Raw genomic sequence first — 16213 nt, 5'->3', positions numbered from 1 at the left:
GATCTTCAAGGAACATTTAAATCAGCTTTAAAATTCAGAAGAAATCAGCTATGGTTGCTAAGAGTCTGCATTTAGCACTGCTTCATTTAGCTTTAATGAGATTGCAGGCGATCTTCTTCAGATTCATAGCAGAAATCATCCACCATATAGATTGTTTAAATTCAGTTTGTTTAGTAATGCTTGGGGTGATTATTTCTTATTGAACTGATGAGGTTAGAATTGTTTTCTTTGGTGTTTGTTTCTGTTAAAAAAAAAAAAATCTTTCTGAAGGTAATCACATCCTGTCTTACTCCACAGCTCAGCTGAACAGCAGCCAGCCCGTCTTCTACAATGTCCTGTTGAATCCAGGAAGTCGCGGTGCCACGAGTCGTCATGCAGGCCAGAACCTGCACCTCACTGTGACAGACCTGGAGCCTTTCACCACATACTACATAAGAGTGCAGGCCTGTCAAAACGGCAAGTATATCTTCGTGTAAAACAGCAAACAATAAAAAGACAAGAAGGTATTAACACAAAGTAGTTAGCATACGTATCAGCCACAGAGAACATTTTGCTCTGACGAGTCAGGAATCCTTTCAAGTGAAAGTATAATGCAGCAGTGGGTTGTTTTTTCTTTATCATTTCAAAGACGAGGTCGTAAACTGTAAATTATCTGATGGAATGTGAGTAAACTTAGTAAGTTGTGTTGTTATAACATTTCATCTCTTTTTTTTTGTTTCTCATAATAGAGGGGTGTGGAGTTGGAGATGGTGTTTATATCCATACTTTAGAGGAAATCCCAGAAGGTCTGCAGCCGCCCACAGTGAAAGCACTTGGACCGAGTATTTTGGAGATCCACTGGACACCTCCAGAAAAACCCAACGGACTCATCACCTCCTACCATATATACAGGTGACACACATAAAGTTAAAATGACATTATTTTACCATGATTTTAATTCATCCTGGAGAATTTATGTGTTTATGCACATGCATAAAGTTTTAATAATGTTTCCTCGTGTAAAAGTTTTCTCACCAGTCTCCACAGTATGTGTGAATGTGTGTATACATAGATATATATCAAAGCACGCTGAAGGTCGCGGTCTGCTTGTTGACCAAAGAGTGTGTGATCTGTATGCAGGGTCAGACCAGACTAAGCCCTTTAAGTCCTCAGGAAACAAGCATTAGCATAGCGGCACACACACGCCCCCTCTGACACATCTGGAATCCTGCGACTCAGGCAGACAGGGACTTGGCGAAACGGGAAAATGTCTCGCTTTCTCTGTGCGATACACACACCTGAAAGCCTCCGCAATCAAAGAGCAGCAGTCTTACCAAGGTATCAGGATGCTTGCATCAGCCAGGAACACAACGTTTAAGACGTGATGCTACATTTCTTATTTCAGTCCCCCATAAGCTAAGGGTGTTCATTTTCGCAGCGTTAAAAGGGCATCAAAGTAAGCTGAAATCCTTTTAGAAAACTAACAAGCTTAACATCATAGTTGAAGTAAACTGCTTTACTTTACAGTCAGAAGTGTGTAGTTGATAATATGCTGGAGTTGAGATAAAAACAATACTGATTTGTTTTGACAGTCCATAAAAAGTGGTAAAAGTAAGTTATATTTTTACATTTTATTATGAGCTTTGGGGGTTGAATCTCTCATTACATTCCACTTGTGTGTGTTCATAACCTTTTTTGTTTTCACCTGTTTAGAGGACATAAATGTTATAAACCCTCAGACACACAGTTATGTGCACATGCAGAGCTTCTTTAAAATGAATCAAAGAAACCCTGAAATTATACAAGGATAGGTTCAGAAAGGAGAAATCTTGAAGTGCCACTAACTGGTTTTCATGCGATTAGTCATGAAACCTTTTGAGAAGACAGTGAACTTATGGCTCCATGACTAACTAACTCTTGACATGGGGATTGTCAGAGTATCAGTTTTATGCAAATATTCAAAGTCGACTCTGCAAACTGTTTGTGTAGTGCTGGATGTGTCTGTTTAGGCCCTAAAGAGTGACTCTTATCTCTAGCATGGTTAAAAAACTGATCAGTAATTTGACATGTGAAGAAATGAAAAGTTATAGTTTCATGAGTTCTTTCATACGACATCCCCAAGGGGGAAAGACTTTATTTTGTTGTCATTAGACCACAAACTAAGTTATTTGGCTGTGTTTATAGATCGATATTTTCTCTATCAATAAATAGAGCTGTAGTTCTTTTGTTCTTAAACCTGGAACAGGGAAAAAATTTATTATTTATATCGATTGCAGGTATTTTTCAATGCTTTTTATGTTTTTTTCCAAGGAGCCAAATGGGTTTTAAAGCTTTATAAATGTTTTAATTAGTGGAACTGAGGTAAAAATAAAAATAAAAAATAAAAAACGACTCTTTACAATGTAATGATTGCTGACTCATGGTCTACTCTGAAAAATGTGTTGTAGAAAAAATAATAGCCCATTTTTTCCAAAAGATTTTGTATAGAAGTCCGAACCTTTACTCAGTCAAAGACAAAAAAAAAAAAACATTAATCCTCAGAAGAACCTTATCCAAAAAGATGAGATTCACCTGTTGAGTTTCAGTGACATTAAATGTTTTTGTTTGCATCACATCATTTATCTTTTTTATGTGAGATTTTAAAAGATTGCAATTTAACCTCTACACTTTAGAGATTCTCAGCATGGAGAAAGTTGCATTTAGTAACTTTAGTTCAATTTCCACTTGAGTTTAAATCAAAACCTGGGAAATCCATCAACTTGGTTCAACGAAAGAAAACAGGAACTTCTCACCTGAAGCAAAGAACTCCTTCAAAGTTTTTTTTCCCTGGTAGCTTTAGACTGGAATGCAGACAAATTACTCCACATTTATCATCCTAAATAACTCATAACCTTGAGAAATGCAAAGAAAATTCCATATTCTTTTATAAATGTGTGAAACAAATCGCTTAAGGCAGGGGGTCAAGAACTCACCCTTCAGTTTGAATTATGACTGATTGTCACATATGGTTAAAGTAGCTTAATAACACTACAGCCATGTCATTTGAGTATAGATCTTAAAAGTTGCTTTCGTGTTAAAACTTTAAATCCTGAGTGTCTGCGGTTGATGAGAACCGGGAGAAAATGAACAGCCATGTTGTTTGTCACCACAGGCGACCATTAGGAACAGAAGAGGAGCTGCTGGTTTTCATCTGGTCCACTGGGCCGCTGGAGTTTGTTGATGCGAGTCCCGCCCTGCAGCCTTTCAGCTTCTTCCAGTACAAAGTTCGCGCCCACAACTCCAAAGGCTCAGTGGCGAGTCAGTGGGCTCTAGCCCAAACATTACAGGCGAAACCACAAGAACTGGCGCCCCCTGTTGTCAGACCCACTGGTAAGTTTTGTTTGATCATTTAATCGTTGCTCAATTATATATTTTTGCATTTAGTCCATGTAACACATGTTTTGTGTGTTTGTAGGCGCATATTCAGTCCACCTGAAATGGAGGGAGCCAGACCAGCCCAACGGTCCTATTTCCCATTACAGACTGGTTTACATGAAGCACCAGCAGGACCCAACTCTCAACTCAACTAGTGTTACAGCTCTCACTGTGAAGGTAAATCCACACCGTGTTTAGCTTTTTTTTTGCAATAAATCAGGTTTTATTTATTGATATAGATGCTCACTGTTTTCACTAACTTTATAAAGTCTCTGTATTAAAAAAAAGTCAACAGCAAGAAGACATTATATAATGTTTAAGTGACTGTGTGTCATTGTCATCTGCGATGCATGGGAAGAAATTTAGACTCTACCTGTGGTGCTTTTGCCATCTGCTTGCCAGCGAGGGGTCTGAAGACACACTCAGAGACACACAACCCATCACCTGCTTTTCTCCAGGGTCCTTACCTCAGTTCTGTGCCATGATCCATGTTCTGCCACAGCGAATAAGTAAATTAGAAACAATCAAATGCACATGTATACCTGCAAATACCCTGACATACTCACTCTAGCACATATATTTTTGTTAACACCTGACATCCACACTCAGTAGGAGTTGGCAGCTGGGTTTACGCACAGCTCCATTGTACTTCTTGGCATCCAAAGTTGGCAACGTCTCAACACAATGTGCATCTGTATTAATACTTGAAACTCTGCTGTGTAATTCTACTAACATCTGGCTATCTAGAAATTGGAAAACAGAGGAGGGATTTATTTTAATTAGATGGGAAGATATTAAAATGAGACATGGAAATAAGATGGTTAAACAGCTCTAATGTGACAAAGCTAAGACGTTAAACTATCGAAATTGTTAGAAAAGTTTAGAAAATTAAACACTGCCAGGAATGAGGTATGAGGAGAATGAAGGAGGAGGATTAAAAAGAAAAGTGAATCACCAAGAGGGGAGCCGAGACAGCCATGATAGATAAGGGACCGAGAGGGACGAGAGGTAGAAGTATAGATCTATATTCTGTCCATACGTGTGGCCTCTTCTCCCTCGGTGACCTTTGGCTTGTCACTCATAATTAATACAAGATGTAAATGGAGACCTTTCACCTTCTCATTGATATGGGCCACTCTGTTTGTGTGTGCGAGAGAGCCTCATTGACATGGCATAGACTCATTTTGGTGGTGGTCATTTGTCACGGCGCAGCCTTCAGCACCATTCACTCCATTTCCCAAGATTATACGAAGAAGGTAGAAGAAACAACCAAGTTGCCAAGCAGCTGAGCCCTGAGCAGCTCTTGTTCATGGAGACTTTGTCTTAAAATAACTGATAAATTGGTACAAAGAGTTTTTGAATCAAGGAAACAAGGGTTTTTAAATACAAAGATGAGGATAAATTTATAGGCATACGTGATAAAGATGAAGGAAAAGATGGAGAAAATGCCTTACTTGGACAAAATGTTTGTTAGCAAAGTAAAACAAAGAAACTATTACTGGTACCCGTGCTCTCGATACATTATGCATTATTTTACCCCTCTTATGATCCTGGTAGCAAGATAAATATGGACTTGAACTTCTCTTGTTTCAAAAGTATATTCTTAAAGATTTCAACAATTGTGCCAATGGTGGTTTTGCTAAAACTATTATTTTTCTAGGTTTTATTTTATCCACTTATTGAAATCACATCAATTTCTGAGATAAAGCTGTTTCAGCAAAAAAAAAGTATAACTTAAATCTACACATCTTCGACGTTTCAACAATTTTTCTAACATCTGAAAGGTCACAGTTTAGTGATCTTACTCACAGTCACAGCTCCATTTTCCCCTTAGTGTCCCCCCTATTATTCCTCAACATTTCCCCTCTTTAAGTATTGTTTGAACATATGTGTGTGTCCATTTGGTGTGTGTATATTTGTGTGTGTGTTGATCTTAGACTGGGCTGGAAACCCTGCTTTGTGCCAGCTTGGCTGATTAATGGGGTCGTCTTGGCAATCAGACGGAATGAGGGTATGAAACGCAGGCAGCCTGTTTGCTAGACCCCTACGAGCTGCCTGGCACATACGCACACGCGCACACACACACACACACGCAAGTTTGTATTTCTACCCATATTAGGACTTTGTTTGGACTTCCTTCATTTTACTATCTGCATTCATGCCTAAACCAGACATTTTCCTTTACCCTAACTTAAATCACACATTTCATTTAAGCCTCACCCCTGACCCTAAACAAGGAGGTTAGGGGAGGCTTTGGTCTCCATAAGGTCCATTGGTCTTCAGAGGGACAGAAATGGTTCTAAACAAGATATCTGAACAAGCACACAAACTAAGATTAGACATTTGTTTTTCAGTCTTCCGTTCTTACTGTCTAAACATCAGTTCTTATCTGATCCATTTATTCATGTTTTCCATTTTGCTCTCACTGTTGTTTGGGGTTCCACCTTCAAGCTTTACATCATTTTTTATTTTTTCTTTGGTTCATCTTTTATTCTTCTCTCTTCCCACTTTTCTATTTAGTCTCATGTATTTAAGTCTTTTAACTTTCGAGATGTTTTATAAATGATTCATCTTCATCAGTATCTCTCTCCCTCCCCGCTTTCTTATTCTTTTCCTTTTTGCCATTATCTGCATTCTCCTCGCTCCATTTTTGCCATCTTTTCACTTTTTCACCATTTTAACCCCTCTTATACACACACACCACTGTCTCTTATCTCTGCAGTTACTCTCTTTCTCCTTTTTCTGTTCCTCCTCTCTTCCATCGGGTCTTTTTCTCCTTCTTTGTGTCATCAAACCCTTCTTCCTCTTTCTGGTTCCTCCTTTACTTTGCTGTCCTCTCTTCCCTCCCTTGGCTCCTCCAGATGTTCCTCTGTGGCCCTTGGGATCACTGGTGGAAGGAGACCGTTGGCATACGTGTGTCTAAATGTGTGTTTGTTACATTGTCTGCATGCATATGTCTCAATATTGAGGCCTGTGCCCGTGTGCATGCAGAGCGTTATTGTTTGCGCGTGTATGTGCAACAGTGTGTGTTTGCACGCCGTATTAATACATCCCATTGATCAGAGCAGGACCCCTGACAGTCATCATCCCTGAGAACCATCTGGCCGACGCCTGACGCTCCCTCACCCAAACAGAAGCTGACACCCTATTAATCTGCGGCTGCCATGCATACATGCGTGCACGTTTTCTGCGTGTTAGCGACCGAATCATTGCGAGCATGTGGAAAGCGCAATGTAAAGGATTTTGTGTTGCATGCAGATTTTAAGCCATATCTGTGTTTCTGCAAAGCCGTTTCTGTGTTTATTAGTGCGCGTAAGTGCTTCAGATCCAAACCGCACGCACACACGCACACGCCCCACTCTGCCATCCGCCAACAACAGCCGGCGCTGAAGGGAGCTGAAGGGTGCTTGGAAATTAAGGTTATTACACAAATTGAGCCATATGGTCTAAATATTTCAGAGCTGAAATTTACTAGGCAATAAAAATGGCCCCTACCTCGGTAATGGTGTAAATTACAGCTTAACCACCAGCGCTAATGATGTCCTTCTGTACGCCCCGTAACCAACCGTACATGAAGGACACATTGTTTAAAAAATACACCAGGAAAAGCTAAAGAGAGGGAGGGAGAAAGAGAGAGAGGAGGGGCCTGGAAGAACGGATCGGGATGGAGACGAAACGTTGAAGCGAGTGCAGATAAGGAAGCAGAGGAAGAGAAAAGTTGTGAAAATTGAAAAAGAAAGAGGGGGACTGATTGATAAAGGGGAGGAAGACACAGGGAGAGAAAGAGCTGGCAGCATGTTTACAATCTGTTAGTTTACCATTAAGGAACCGTCAGAGAGTGTGAAACAGCATGAGACAGCCGGCGAACTGAGCCTCAAAACCAATATGAGGCTTTAGAGCAGTTGTGTGTCACTTAAACAGTGTATTTAAGCATGAACAGTTTTATACGGATGATGTGTCATTAAGAAAAAAAGTCACTAACACATGGTGGTGGGAGCCCATAAAACGGTGGTTTGCATATGTATTCGTCCCCCTCAGTAAATACCTCGTAGAACCATATTTCCAATTACAGCTGCGAGGGTTTCCGGGTTTGTCTGCCGGAGTTGAACATCTAGAGACCGAACGTTTCCTCATAAATCTTTGCAAAGTAGCCAGAGAGTCGATATCCTGCCACAGATTTCCAATTAGATCGAGGCCGAGTTTCATTGGCTCATTCAAACACCTGAATATGTTCTGACCTAAACCTTCAGGGTTGGAAGGTGAACCAGTCGAGTCTCAAGTTTTTCTTTCAGGATTGTGCTGTACTTTGCTATAACCAGCGTTTGCTTATGTATTTACTTCTTTCCATCCTTGCAGCTTCTTTCTGTTTGTCTTTCCAACATTTCTTCCATCCTTTGTACCATTCTTTACCTCTGACATTCATTCCTTACTGTTTTCATTGTTTTCCTTCATCCTGTCTGCCCTCATTTTATTTGTACTTTCATTTCTTTCCTCTCTATAGTTTATCCCTTTCTTTGATCCCAGCTTCTTTTCTTTCTTCTGTCCTTCATTTCTTTCATCCTTTGTTTGTTTCATCTTTCTTGTATAAATTATATAAAAAATATTTTGTCCCAAACTCAAAGGTCGTTCTGTAAGTAGGTAAACTCAAAATAATCCTGAATGCTTAAATAAAACAGCCTTCAATAAAATGCAGTATGATTTTTCTTTTTTTTTTACCTAAACAGTAAATCAAACTCTTAACTTCAACTCAGACTTTTAGGATCCAGAAAATTTAATATTTGTTAAAGACATTTTTTCAAAAACTGTTCCTGTGATGCATATTTCATGAAAAGCTGTTGTGCTTTTAAACTTTTCTTGTACCCTTCCTCTTACAAACACCTTCTGATGAGTAAAGAAGATAAAAGATTGGACAGGATGGCAAAATTCACCACTGAGTTCACAAAGGTTGGGGGGGAAAAAAACAAAGAAAGGCCTGGATGATAAAATAAGAAGACTTGTGTGGAATTTGTCAGGCCCTCGCTCTACGAGGCCCCTTATTTAGAGGTCTCCAGCTCTGATTGGAGAGCTCTTACTGCTCTGCATAAACAGCCAAATAATCAGGCTGCAACTCTTCTCCTTACTGCAAATCTTCTCTCTGCCTCCTTGTCTTTTTCAGCGCTCCTTCCAGTATCTCTCCCCCTTGAATCCAACACAGCATTTCTGTCTGCCTCTGTATCAAATTACAGTTTTTATGTTGCACTCATCCACCGTGTTTACCCCCTTCCTTTCCTCTCCTTTTTCCCTCTGTCAAGTGACTTCCTATTTTCCTGCCACTACCTTACTCTCTCTCTCCGTCCTCTTGTTCACTGTCTCTCACACGCGGAGTTTCTTGCAGTAATGACAGGTTGTGTGTTATTGTGTCTCTGTCCGTGAAGAGGCCACACCATCCGCTGTAGTGCTCTCCACTTGTTTAAATGGCTGTTTAATGCTGCAGCTGTGATAAAATGGGCATCACTTGAGATGAAGGCTCAGAGTGAATGTGAGTGTAAAAGAGAGTGATTAAAAAAAAGTGTTATTGTGTTTCTGATCGCTGGGCCCATTCAACTCTGGAGGAGAAGCTGTTTGGTGTGCTTGTGCATAAGTGACTTCTGTTTGTTTTGATTGATAGTAGGCATTACTTAGTTTTGAAGAGGCCCCCCTGCCTCTGTAATCTGCCTCACAGCATGCATGTGAATGTATTGGTTTGTGCTTGTAATGGACAGTCAGTGAGATTTCTGGTATCTGGTGGTGAGGAGAGAGTAATGCCAGGTAAAGACATTACTAGTATAGTCCTAACAAAAAAAAGTTTGGGTTGTTGTTCATAGTTTTGTTTACACGGTGCCTTGTAAAAGTGATCAGACCACCGAACTACTCTGTTGATCAAGTTTTGTCATGTTCTATCATCAAACATCGATGCCTTAAATTGAGAATATTATGTGATAAACCGACACAAAGTGATGTGTAGTTGTGAAATGGTAGCAAAAGGATGCTTAAAAGTGCGCCATGGTTTCATCTTCATCCCCCACCTGATAGGATAACCTTTTGATGCATCTGCAGCCCATGAATAAAGTAGTGTAAGCTGGGATCGACATCCCTCCGACTTGCATTTTAACAATGTACAGTGATTGGGATGCTACAGGTCGCCTTTTGGGCATCAGCTGATTTTTCTCCAGTATCTATGATGTTTACATTCATCTTGAAGTTGTTTCAGATGCGTAATTCAGTGAGCACTGTTGAAAAGCATTGTTGTAGTTGAACCTTGCCAAGATGTGAACATTTTGAAGCGGTATTAATACTTTTCAAGTCCCTACAAATTATTTCATTAGTTCCCAGATTCAATGTGGCTGTATTTGTAGTTGGTAATCAACTTTTTTTCTTTTTAGACTATATTTATGTAAATTCTTTGTGCAGACAATCAAATGCTAGGTTTAATCAACCAGTCATTTATTTGAAATCGGATGCTTTGCTAAGTAAGGATTTATTATATGCAAATGATAAAAATAGGGCATCAATGGAGACCAAACACTCAGATATTTTAATTTCAGAGGATCGTTTCTAAGCGTATGTCCACTATTGTTTGCCTAAATCACGCACAGGAACACCCGTGCATAAGGCATGATATATGCACAGCAAATTCGCTACTCCTGGGGTCTTGAGCCGCCAAAGCCAATCATAGATGTCGGTGTGAAGCGGGTAAGCCTGCTCCAAGCCCCTACAGTCCCTCTCTGCATCGGTGCTGGCCACAGACAAAACGCATGCCTAATGGCACTCTGTGTGTCCGTGGGTGTGTCGTCGTGTGCCTGCGTGTGTGTGTGTATCGCACGGATAGCTGTATGTGTCAGGGTTTGTCTAACGCACACTGACTAGCAGGGACACCCATGCAGGGCATTTGTAAACAGACACAGGGCAATCGTTCCAGCAGCATTGAATTAGGTATGCACATATAAATATGCAGACACACACACACACACACACACATTTGGCTTTAGAGCTTGGCATGGGGTGCGATGGATCAGTATGTGGCGCACTGGCTCACCTCAGAAACCTCTGAAAACAATTACTGCTCTCACAGGGCTGCTCAGGGCACAGCTTGGACTAATAGACTGGACTATAAAGACGGAGAACTGGACTGAGCAAAATTTGTTAAATCTAAAGACACTGGTGAAAACATATTTAATAAAAGAAAACATAAGGAAATGAAGATTAAGCAGTGCAGTCTTGCATTTTCTGTTAAAAAAAAATTCCAACTGGGACTCATTCACATGTGTACAAGACTTTTTTTTCCCCTCATGCATATTTGTTGGTGTATTTGTTGGTTCTCATGTTAAATATGACGAGAGACAAAGAGTGCTTCTGTTTGCGTTCACATGGACACAGGGCGATATGTGCGTAGCCATATGCTAATGCTGGTCTGGCTCTGTGTCTCCATCTCTCTGCGGGGCCCAGCGCCGGGGCCTTTGTGAGATAATCAGCATAATTCTTTTGACAAATACACATGGTTATTCTTAATTAGTATCACACACTGTCCCCCCGGCTTTACTGTGCCTCTCTACCTGAACATCAGAACACACGCAAACGGTCAGCCGCACACATGCGGTTTTAGGGATCCCAGAGTCAGACGGTCGGAAAACGAAACGCGTTCGGATGCACACCTGTTAGTACACATGCAAATGCATTCACAAAAACGTGATGACACATCATGGAGGCAGGAGCTCTTTCTGCAAAGGCTTTTTGTGCAGAAGTGCAAACTGTCTGATGGACTCAGAATGAGAAGAAAAATTAAATAGATTGCTCTCTTGCACTCAGTGCTCAAAGTTGTGTTGGACTCGGTTGGATTGATGAGGCTTTAATGTCTAAATTAGTACGACCTCTTCCTGTCTTCTCTGTCCATATCTTTGTCCTCTTTTTTTCTTATTTACGCTCTCCATCATTTCCCCCCCGTTTCTTTTCACTTCTTGCTCCTCTCTGTTGCATTTTGTATGATTAACTGGTGACTTTGATCATCGGCGCACATATGCATACGGTGGAGTTCACTGAATTTGAGTTGACAAGAACCCGTTCCTTTCATATCTTACTCTGCGACTCCTAATGTGATCTTCATAATCTGCCCATTTATTTTTCCCTCAGAAAAACGCAGAATGGACTTTTTTTTTATATACACATATATGAAAGTTTGGGTTTTTTACAGCTACAGCAGGTAGAGCTTTAATGCCAGCTGTAGAGATAAACTTTTTTTATTGATCTGATTATTAGTTTAGTAAACCATAGATTGGTACAAACAGAATTGACTCGAGGCACAGACCAACTGAAAAAGTTTACATAATTGTCTCATTAGCATCACTCAAACAAATGGATCTCTGTTTGATAACAGTTGTCCTCCAATAAGTCAATATTCATGTTTGGGCTCTAAAATTCCCCTAATGTCATTATTTATCATGATAAATGAACCTGTATATACATAGATGCATCTCTGTAAATTAGAATCTCAAAATCTATATATTTCAGTTAAAAATGTAAAACTTTTGATAGATTTGTTATTTGAAGTGGATTTGCAATAGTTTGGATGACTGGGTTACAGATAATGTAAATCCAAACTGCGTTTATTCAGAATGATACATAATCACATATTTTTATAACAAACGTGTCAAGTTGTGGTCATTTTATGGCCAGATCTTATGACAGAAGTTAATTAATCATTGACACATTTTTTAAGGAGAATAGAGAAGCTGGTTGTTCAGAGTAAATGAAAGTAAATGAAAAGTTGAGTGGAAGGACAAAATGTGAAGGAAAGCAGTGCACAAGCATCAAGAATAGCCGCAACCTTCTGAAGATTTTGCATTACATGGACATAGTTTTAGCCACCTAAAATTTTTGATTTGGAAATCCTTTTTATAGATTGTACATTATATCCCCCCCTTTTTTTTGAGAAAGTTAAAATTAGATTTTAGTTATTAACCAAAAGAAACTAAATGCATAAAACATCAGTGTGTGACTATTTTTTAACACACACGTGTATCATGTGATGTGAGTCACATGCTGTAGGCTAAAGTAATTATTTTCAGTTTTAACAATAAAACTGAAAATAATTCAGTTTTATTGAAACTGAATTAGTTCAGTTTCAATCAACTGAAATAATTCAGTTTATTGAATTATTATTTGATCTAATAATGGAGAAAAGATACAAAGGTGATCAATTTTAGGTAGTTGAGTTCCTCAAATCAAATCCTGTTTAGGACCCTGTATAATCTTGTGAAGGCTCTGGGAACAATCCAAAAACCAGAAAAACAAAACTAAGAAAACTCAAAACTCAGTCACTTTATTCAGAAATTTAAGTCTGAATATGTTAAACCTGACAGAAACTGTAAAGACAGAAGGTCGTTCCTCCCACTGGTTAAGTTTGGTTTAACCTAGTTAAGTTAAAAAAAAAAATTTTCTCCTTTTTATTCATTTATTTTTTGCAGATTTATTTTTGCTTGTTACCAACAAATTCACCAACTCCTTGGTTTCGTTACAAATGCTGTCAGTATGAACTGAGTGTGCATGTATTACAGTAAAGTAGTTATTGTGGGAGCTGTTAATGCAGTGGAATAGTTATGTATTTCAGCACCATTTAATAACAGTCTGTCCACCTGCTTGTGTGTGTGTGTGTGTGAATTTCACGGTCAGTCCTTGATTGTTGTGTGTGTGTGCAGCCTGTTAATGCGGTGTGTTTCAGTGATAAAGTGTTTGAATGTATTGCCATCTAGAGGCATGTAGCAGAGTCTCCACGCTCCTATAAAATCTGCCAGCGCCAGATGCTGCTATTGACAATGTGCATATGTTAACCGCTTTATAGGCCACATGCCTCACATATTTCACTGGCTTTTAAGGTAGAGAGATCTCTCATTCTGGCTCACTTAATCTGTCTCCCCCTTTTGCCACATCTATCTTTTTTTTCTCTGCAGCTTTAGCCTCCTCCACTCTTTCTTTACTTAACTCAGTTTCCCCTCCTCCTCTTCTTTTTTTATTTACTTCATCGGTTATTAGCTAACCCACATCTTACTGTTTCTTATCAATCTTTCCTAATTGCCTTCCATGTGTTACCTTAAAAGAAAGTATTTTTTTTTACCTTTTTTTCCGCTACATCCTCCTCTTTCTCTCTTTCTCCGCTCTCTCACCCCTCCCTGTCTCATTGTGGCTCTCCCTCCCTCTTTCAGTGAGAAGTGCTGTGATTTGCAGAAGGATTTAGCTTGTGTCTAGGTGTCTAGGGGCTTATTAATCCCGTTTTACTGTGAATGAAAAATATGCTGGCTTCCAGACATGAATATAGTGAGTACACGCGTTCTGGTTGTTGTTCAGACAGTTCAGCCTTGGTGCCACGCCACGGTGATTTGTCGGGGATTTCATTTGATTCAGTGAAAATTTGAGCCTTTTTGATCCTGCTGCAGCTGCATTGAAGTGGGTTACCAGTTAATCTCTTTACATATGCTCTGTTATGTGCAAGCAAAATTTGATCTGCAGACTCAACACTTGAAAGAAGCATACCCTCCTGTGTTCTGCATTCACACAAACGCAGAGATATCACTCTCATGGCTGCTTCAGAGCTCCCAGTTAAAAGCAAACACAAAGACCGCGTATAAATGCTACATCCTGGAGCCTGGTGCTCCCAGACTTCCATGTCATCGCACGCCAGGGCCTTTTGAAACAACAGTGTGTCTCTTATCAATTAGTAAATGGTGTTTTCACTGTATCACGCACGCATACACACTTTTCCTGCATCTGCCAGGGTGTTGGGATGGGTCCCATTGCCTAAAGCTACTGGCACACACCCTGGTTTTGTGTGTGTTTGTGTATATGATATGAAATGGTGCATGTGTGACATAAATACTTAATCTGGAAGCTTTGAGTTCTCCCACCAGGGACAGCCGTTTGCCTGCTACGTTTCTCTCTGCCACTAAGGCATGTGTTCCTTACTTGACCATGGCAGTCTGGATGTTGAAACACTGATATCACAAATCCCCTGTTATGTCATCTTAGTTTCCATTCTTCCTTTTCATTCCTCTTTTAATGGTTGATACTCTGGTTTCATTCACACAGGATTTGTGTGAACAGTAACTAAATTCCTCTGGCTGCCTGTCAGGTTGGCATTCGTCCCACTTCATCAGCTTTCCTCTGTTGTCTTTTCACTCTTCCGCATTTATTCTTGTCTTAAAGCCATCTTTCCATATATATGCCATTTATAACAACTGAAAATTATTTAAATAGTGACTTTTCTGAATATGACCATAATAATGGACGTGTCAAAAATAAGACTTGAATTTTGTTTGTGTTTTACAATGTCATAAGTACTAATGAAAATCAGTTGGCACTGCATGATTGGTTAAATTTAGCATTTTAGTTATGCCCTCTATTTTTACTGAAAATTTAAAATGTTCAAGTTTCAAGTTTGAATTTCAACTGAGACAATGCAGCCTTTCTACGTTCTCCAACATCAGGATCCAAAATGGTTGACTTGTGTGTAAACATACCTTAGTCAAATAAAATGAAATAAAGTTTTGGGTTTAAGCACAGCAAAAATCGCTGGTCAACGTGCTTTCACCACTAATCTTTGATGCTTAGTCGCTCAACATTCCAGTTACTTTTAGCCTTTACTTTAAAAAACATTGTACCAAAACTTTGTTCCGAGTGCCACTAAAGTCAGCAGTTACCAAAGTTTGACAATAAAGGTTCTGTAACTTGTTTTCTGTCTCTCAGGGTTCAGTGTTGGAGGCAGCAGTCTTTGGTCTTGACCCATTCAGTCAGTACAGTCTTCGTGTGGAAGCTGTGAATGGAGCAGGTAGTTTGGAAGCTGAGAAGCACATTTTAAATATTCGGAGTGAATAGTGAGATAACTGTGAGGGAGTCTGATTGTTTTTACCCCACTTCAGGCAGCGTTTCCAGCCCGTGGGTGGAGGTCCAGACCGTGGAAGCTTCGCCGACTGGCCTGGGGAACTTGACAGTGGAGCAGAGAGAGGAGGGCAGAGCGTTGCTGCTCAGCTGGGACGAGCCACAGGCTCCAAATGGAGTCATCACGGTACAGAACCAAGACCAGGGTTATCGTGACACTCAAATTTGGAAGTCGGGGGTGGGAGGGTTTGGTGCCTATCTGCAGCAGTGATTGGGCGAGGGGCGGGGTACGCCCTGGGCGGGTCGCCAGTCACTCGTAGAGCAACGCAGGAGAAATAACGTGCATGCACACACTCACACTTCACAACAAATTAGAGAAAACAATTAGCCTGTTTCTGGACTGCGAGAGGGTCTGTGGAACGCCACATAACCATCAATTTAGAAAGAAAAAAATGCATAGCAAAACAGATAAAACAAAGTGTCATTATCTTTATAGAAGTCTGTGCCTTGGATCCAGTTGCACAGTTAGTTGGAACATTGTTTCACTGTGTATGCATGTATCTGGGCTACACAAAGTTTTTTCAGGATCTGGTCCATAGCGAGTCTGTCTTTAAGATGGTCGAGTTTTTTCTAGTCCCCAGTCTGTAGCACAGCACCAGGACTTATTGGCGTCCTGTGACTTTAACTGTTTGTTGCTCTTTTACATTTGAATTTTTTTCAAAAGAGGGTTACAAACTCTCACCTCTGGATATTCTTCCCAAATTAGTGGAGTTTTAAATTTTCACCAGCAGCTATGAGGATGTGTGTGAAACAGTTCATGTTGTAGGAAGTACCTTTAAGCAGTTTATTTATATTTATATATTGAAATATGGATTATTTTAACTATCCCATGTGAGACAAAATCACAGACTAAAAGTAGTGTTGAGGTCATCATAGC

General features: G+C 39.9%; 1 protein-coding gene across 3 annotated transcripts in view; it reads left to right on the top strand.

Moving 5' to 3' along the window:
* Positions 1-16213, top strand: part of ush2a (Usher syndrome 2A (autosomal recessive, mild)) — a 193622-nt gene that overhangs the window by 160215 nt on the left and 17194 nt on the right. For all 3 annotated transcript variants that reach the window (XM_081605303.1, XM_081605301.1, XM_081605302.1), the window contains exons 71-76: positions 298-456; positions 729-891; positions 3131-3348; positions 3434-3570; positions 15145-15226; positions 15318-15463. In XM_081605303.1, coding sequence (XP_081461429.1) covers positions 298-456; positions 729-891; positions 3131-3348; positions 3434-3570; positions 15145-15226; positions 15318-15463 — 905 coding nt within the window. The remainder of the gene's footprint in view (positions 1-297; positions 457-728; positions 892-3130; positions 3349-3433; positions 3571-15144; positions 15227-15317; positions 15464-16213) is intronic.

This window comes from Poecilia reticulata, chromosome 3, assembly GCF_904066995.2.
Source record: "Poecilia reticulata chromosome 3, P_reticulata-male-v2, whole genome shotgun sequence".
Taxonomy (NCBI): Eukaryota; Metazoa; Chordata; class Actinopteri; order Cyprinodontiformes; family Poeciliidae; genus Poecilia; species Poecilia reticulata.
The sequence above is the reverse complement of the archived record's forward strand: the minus strand, read 5'-3'. Positions and strand labels throughout refer to the sequence as shown.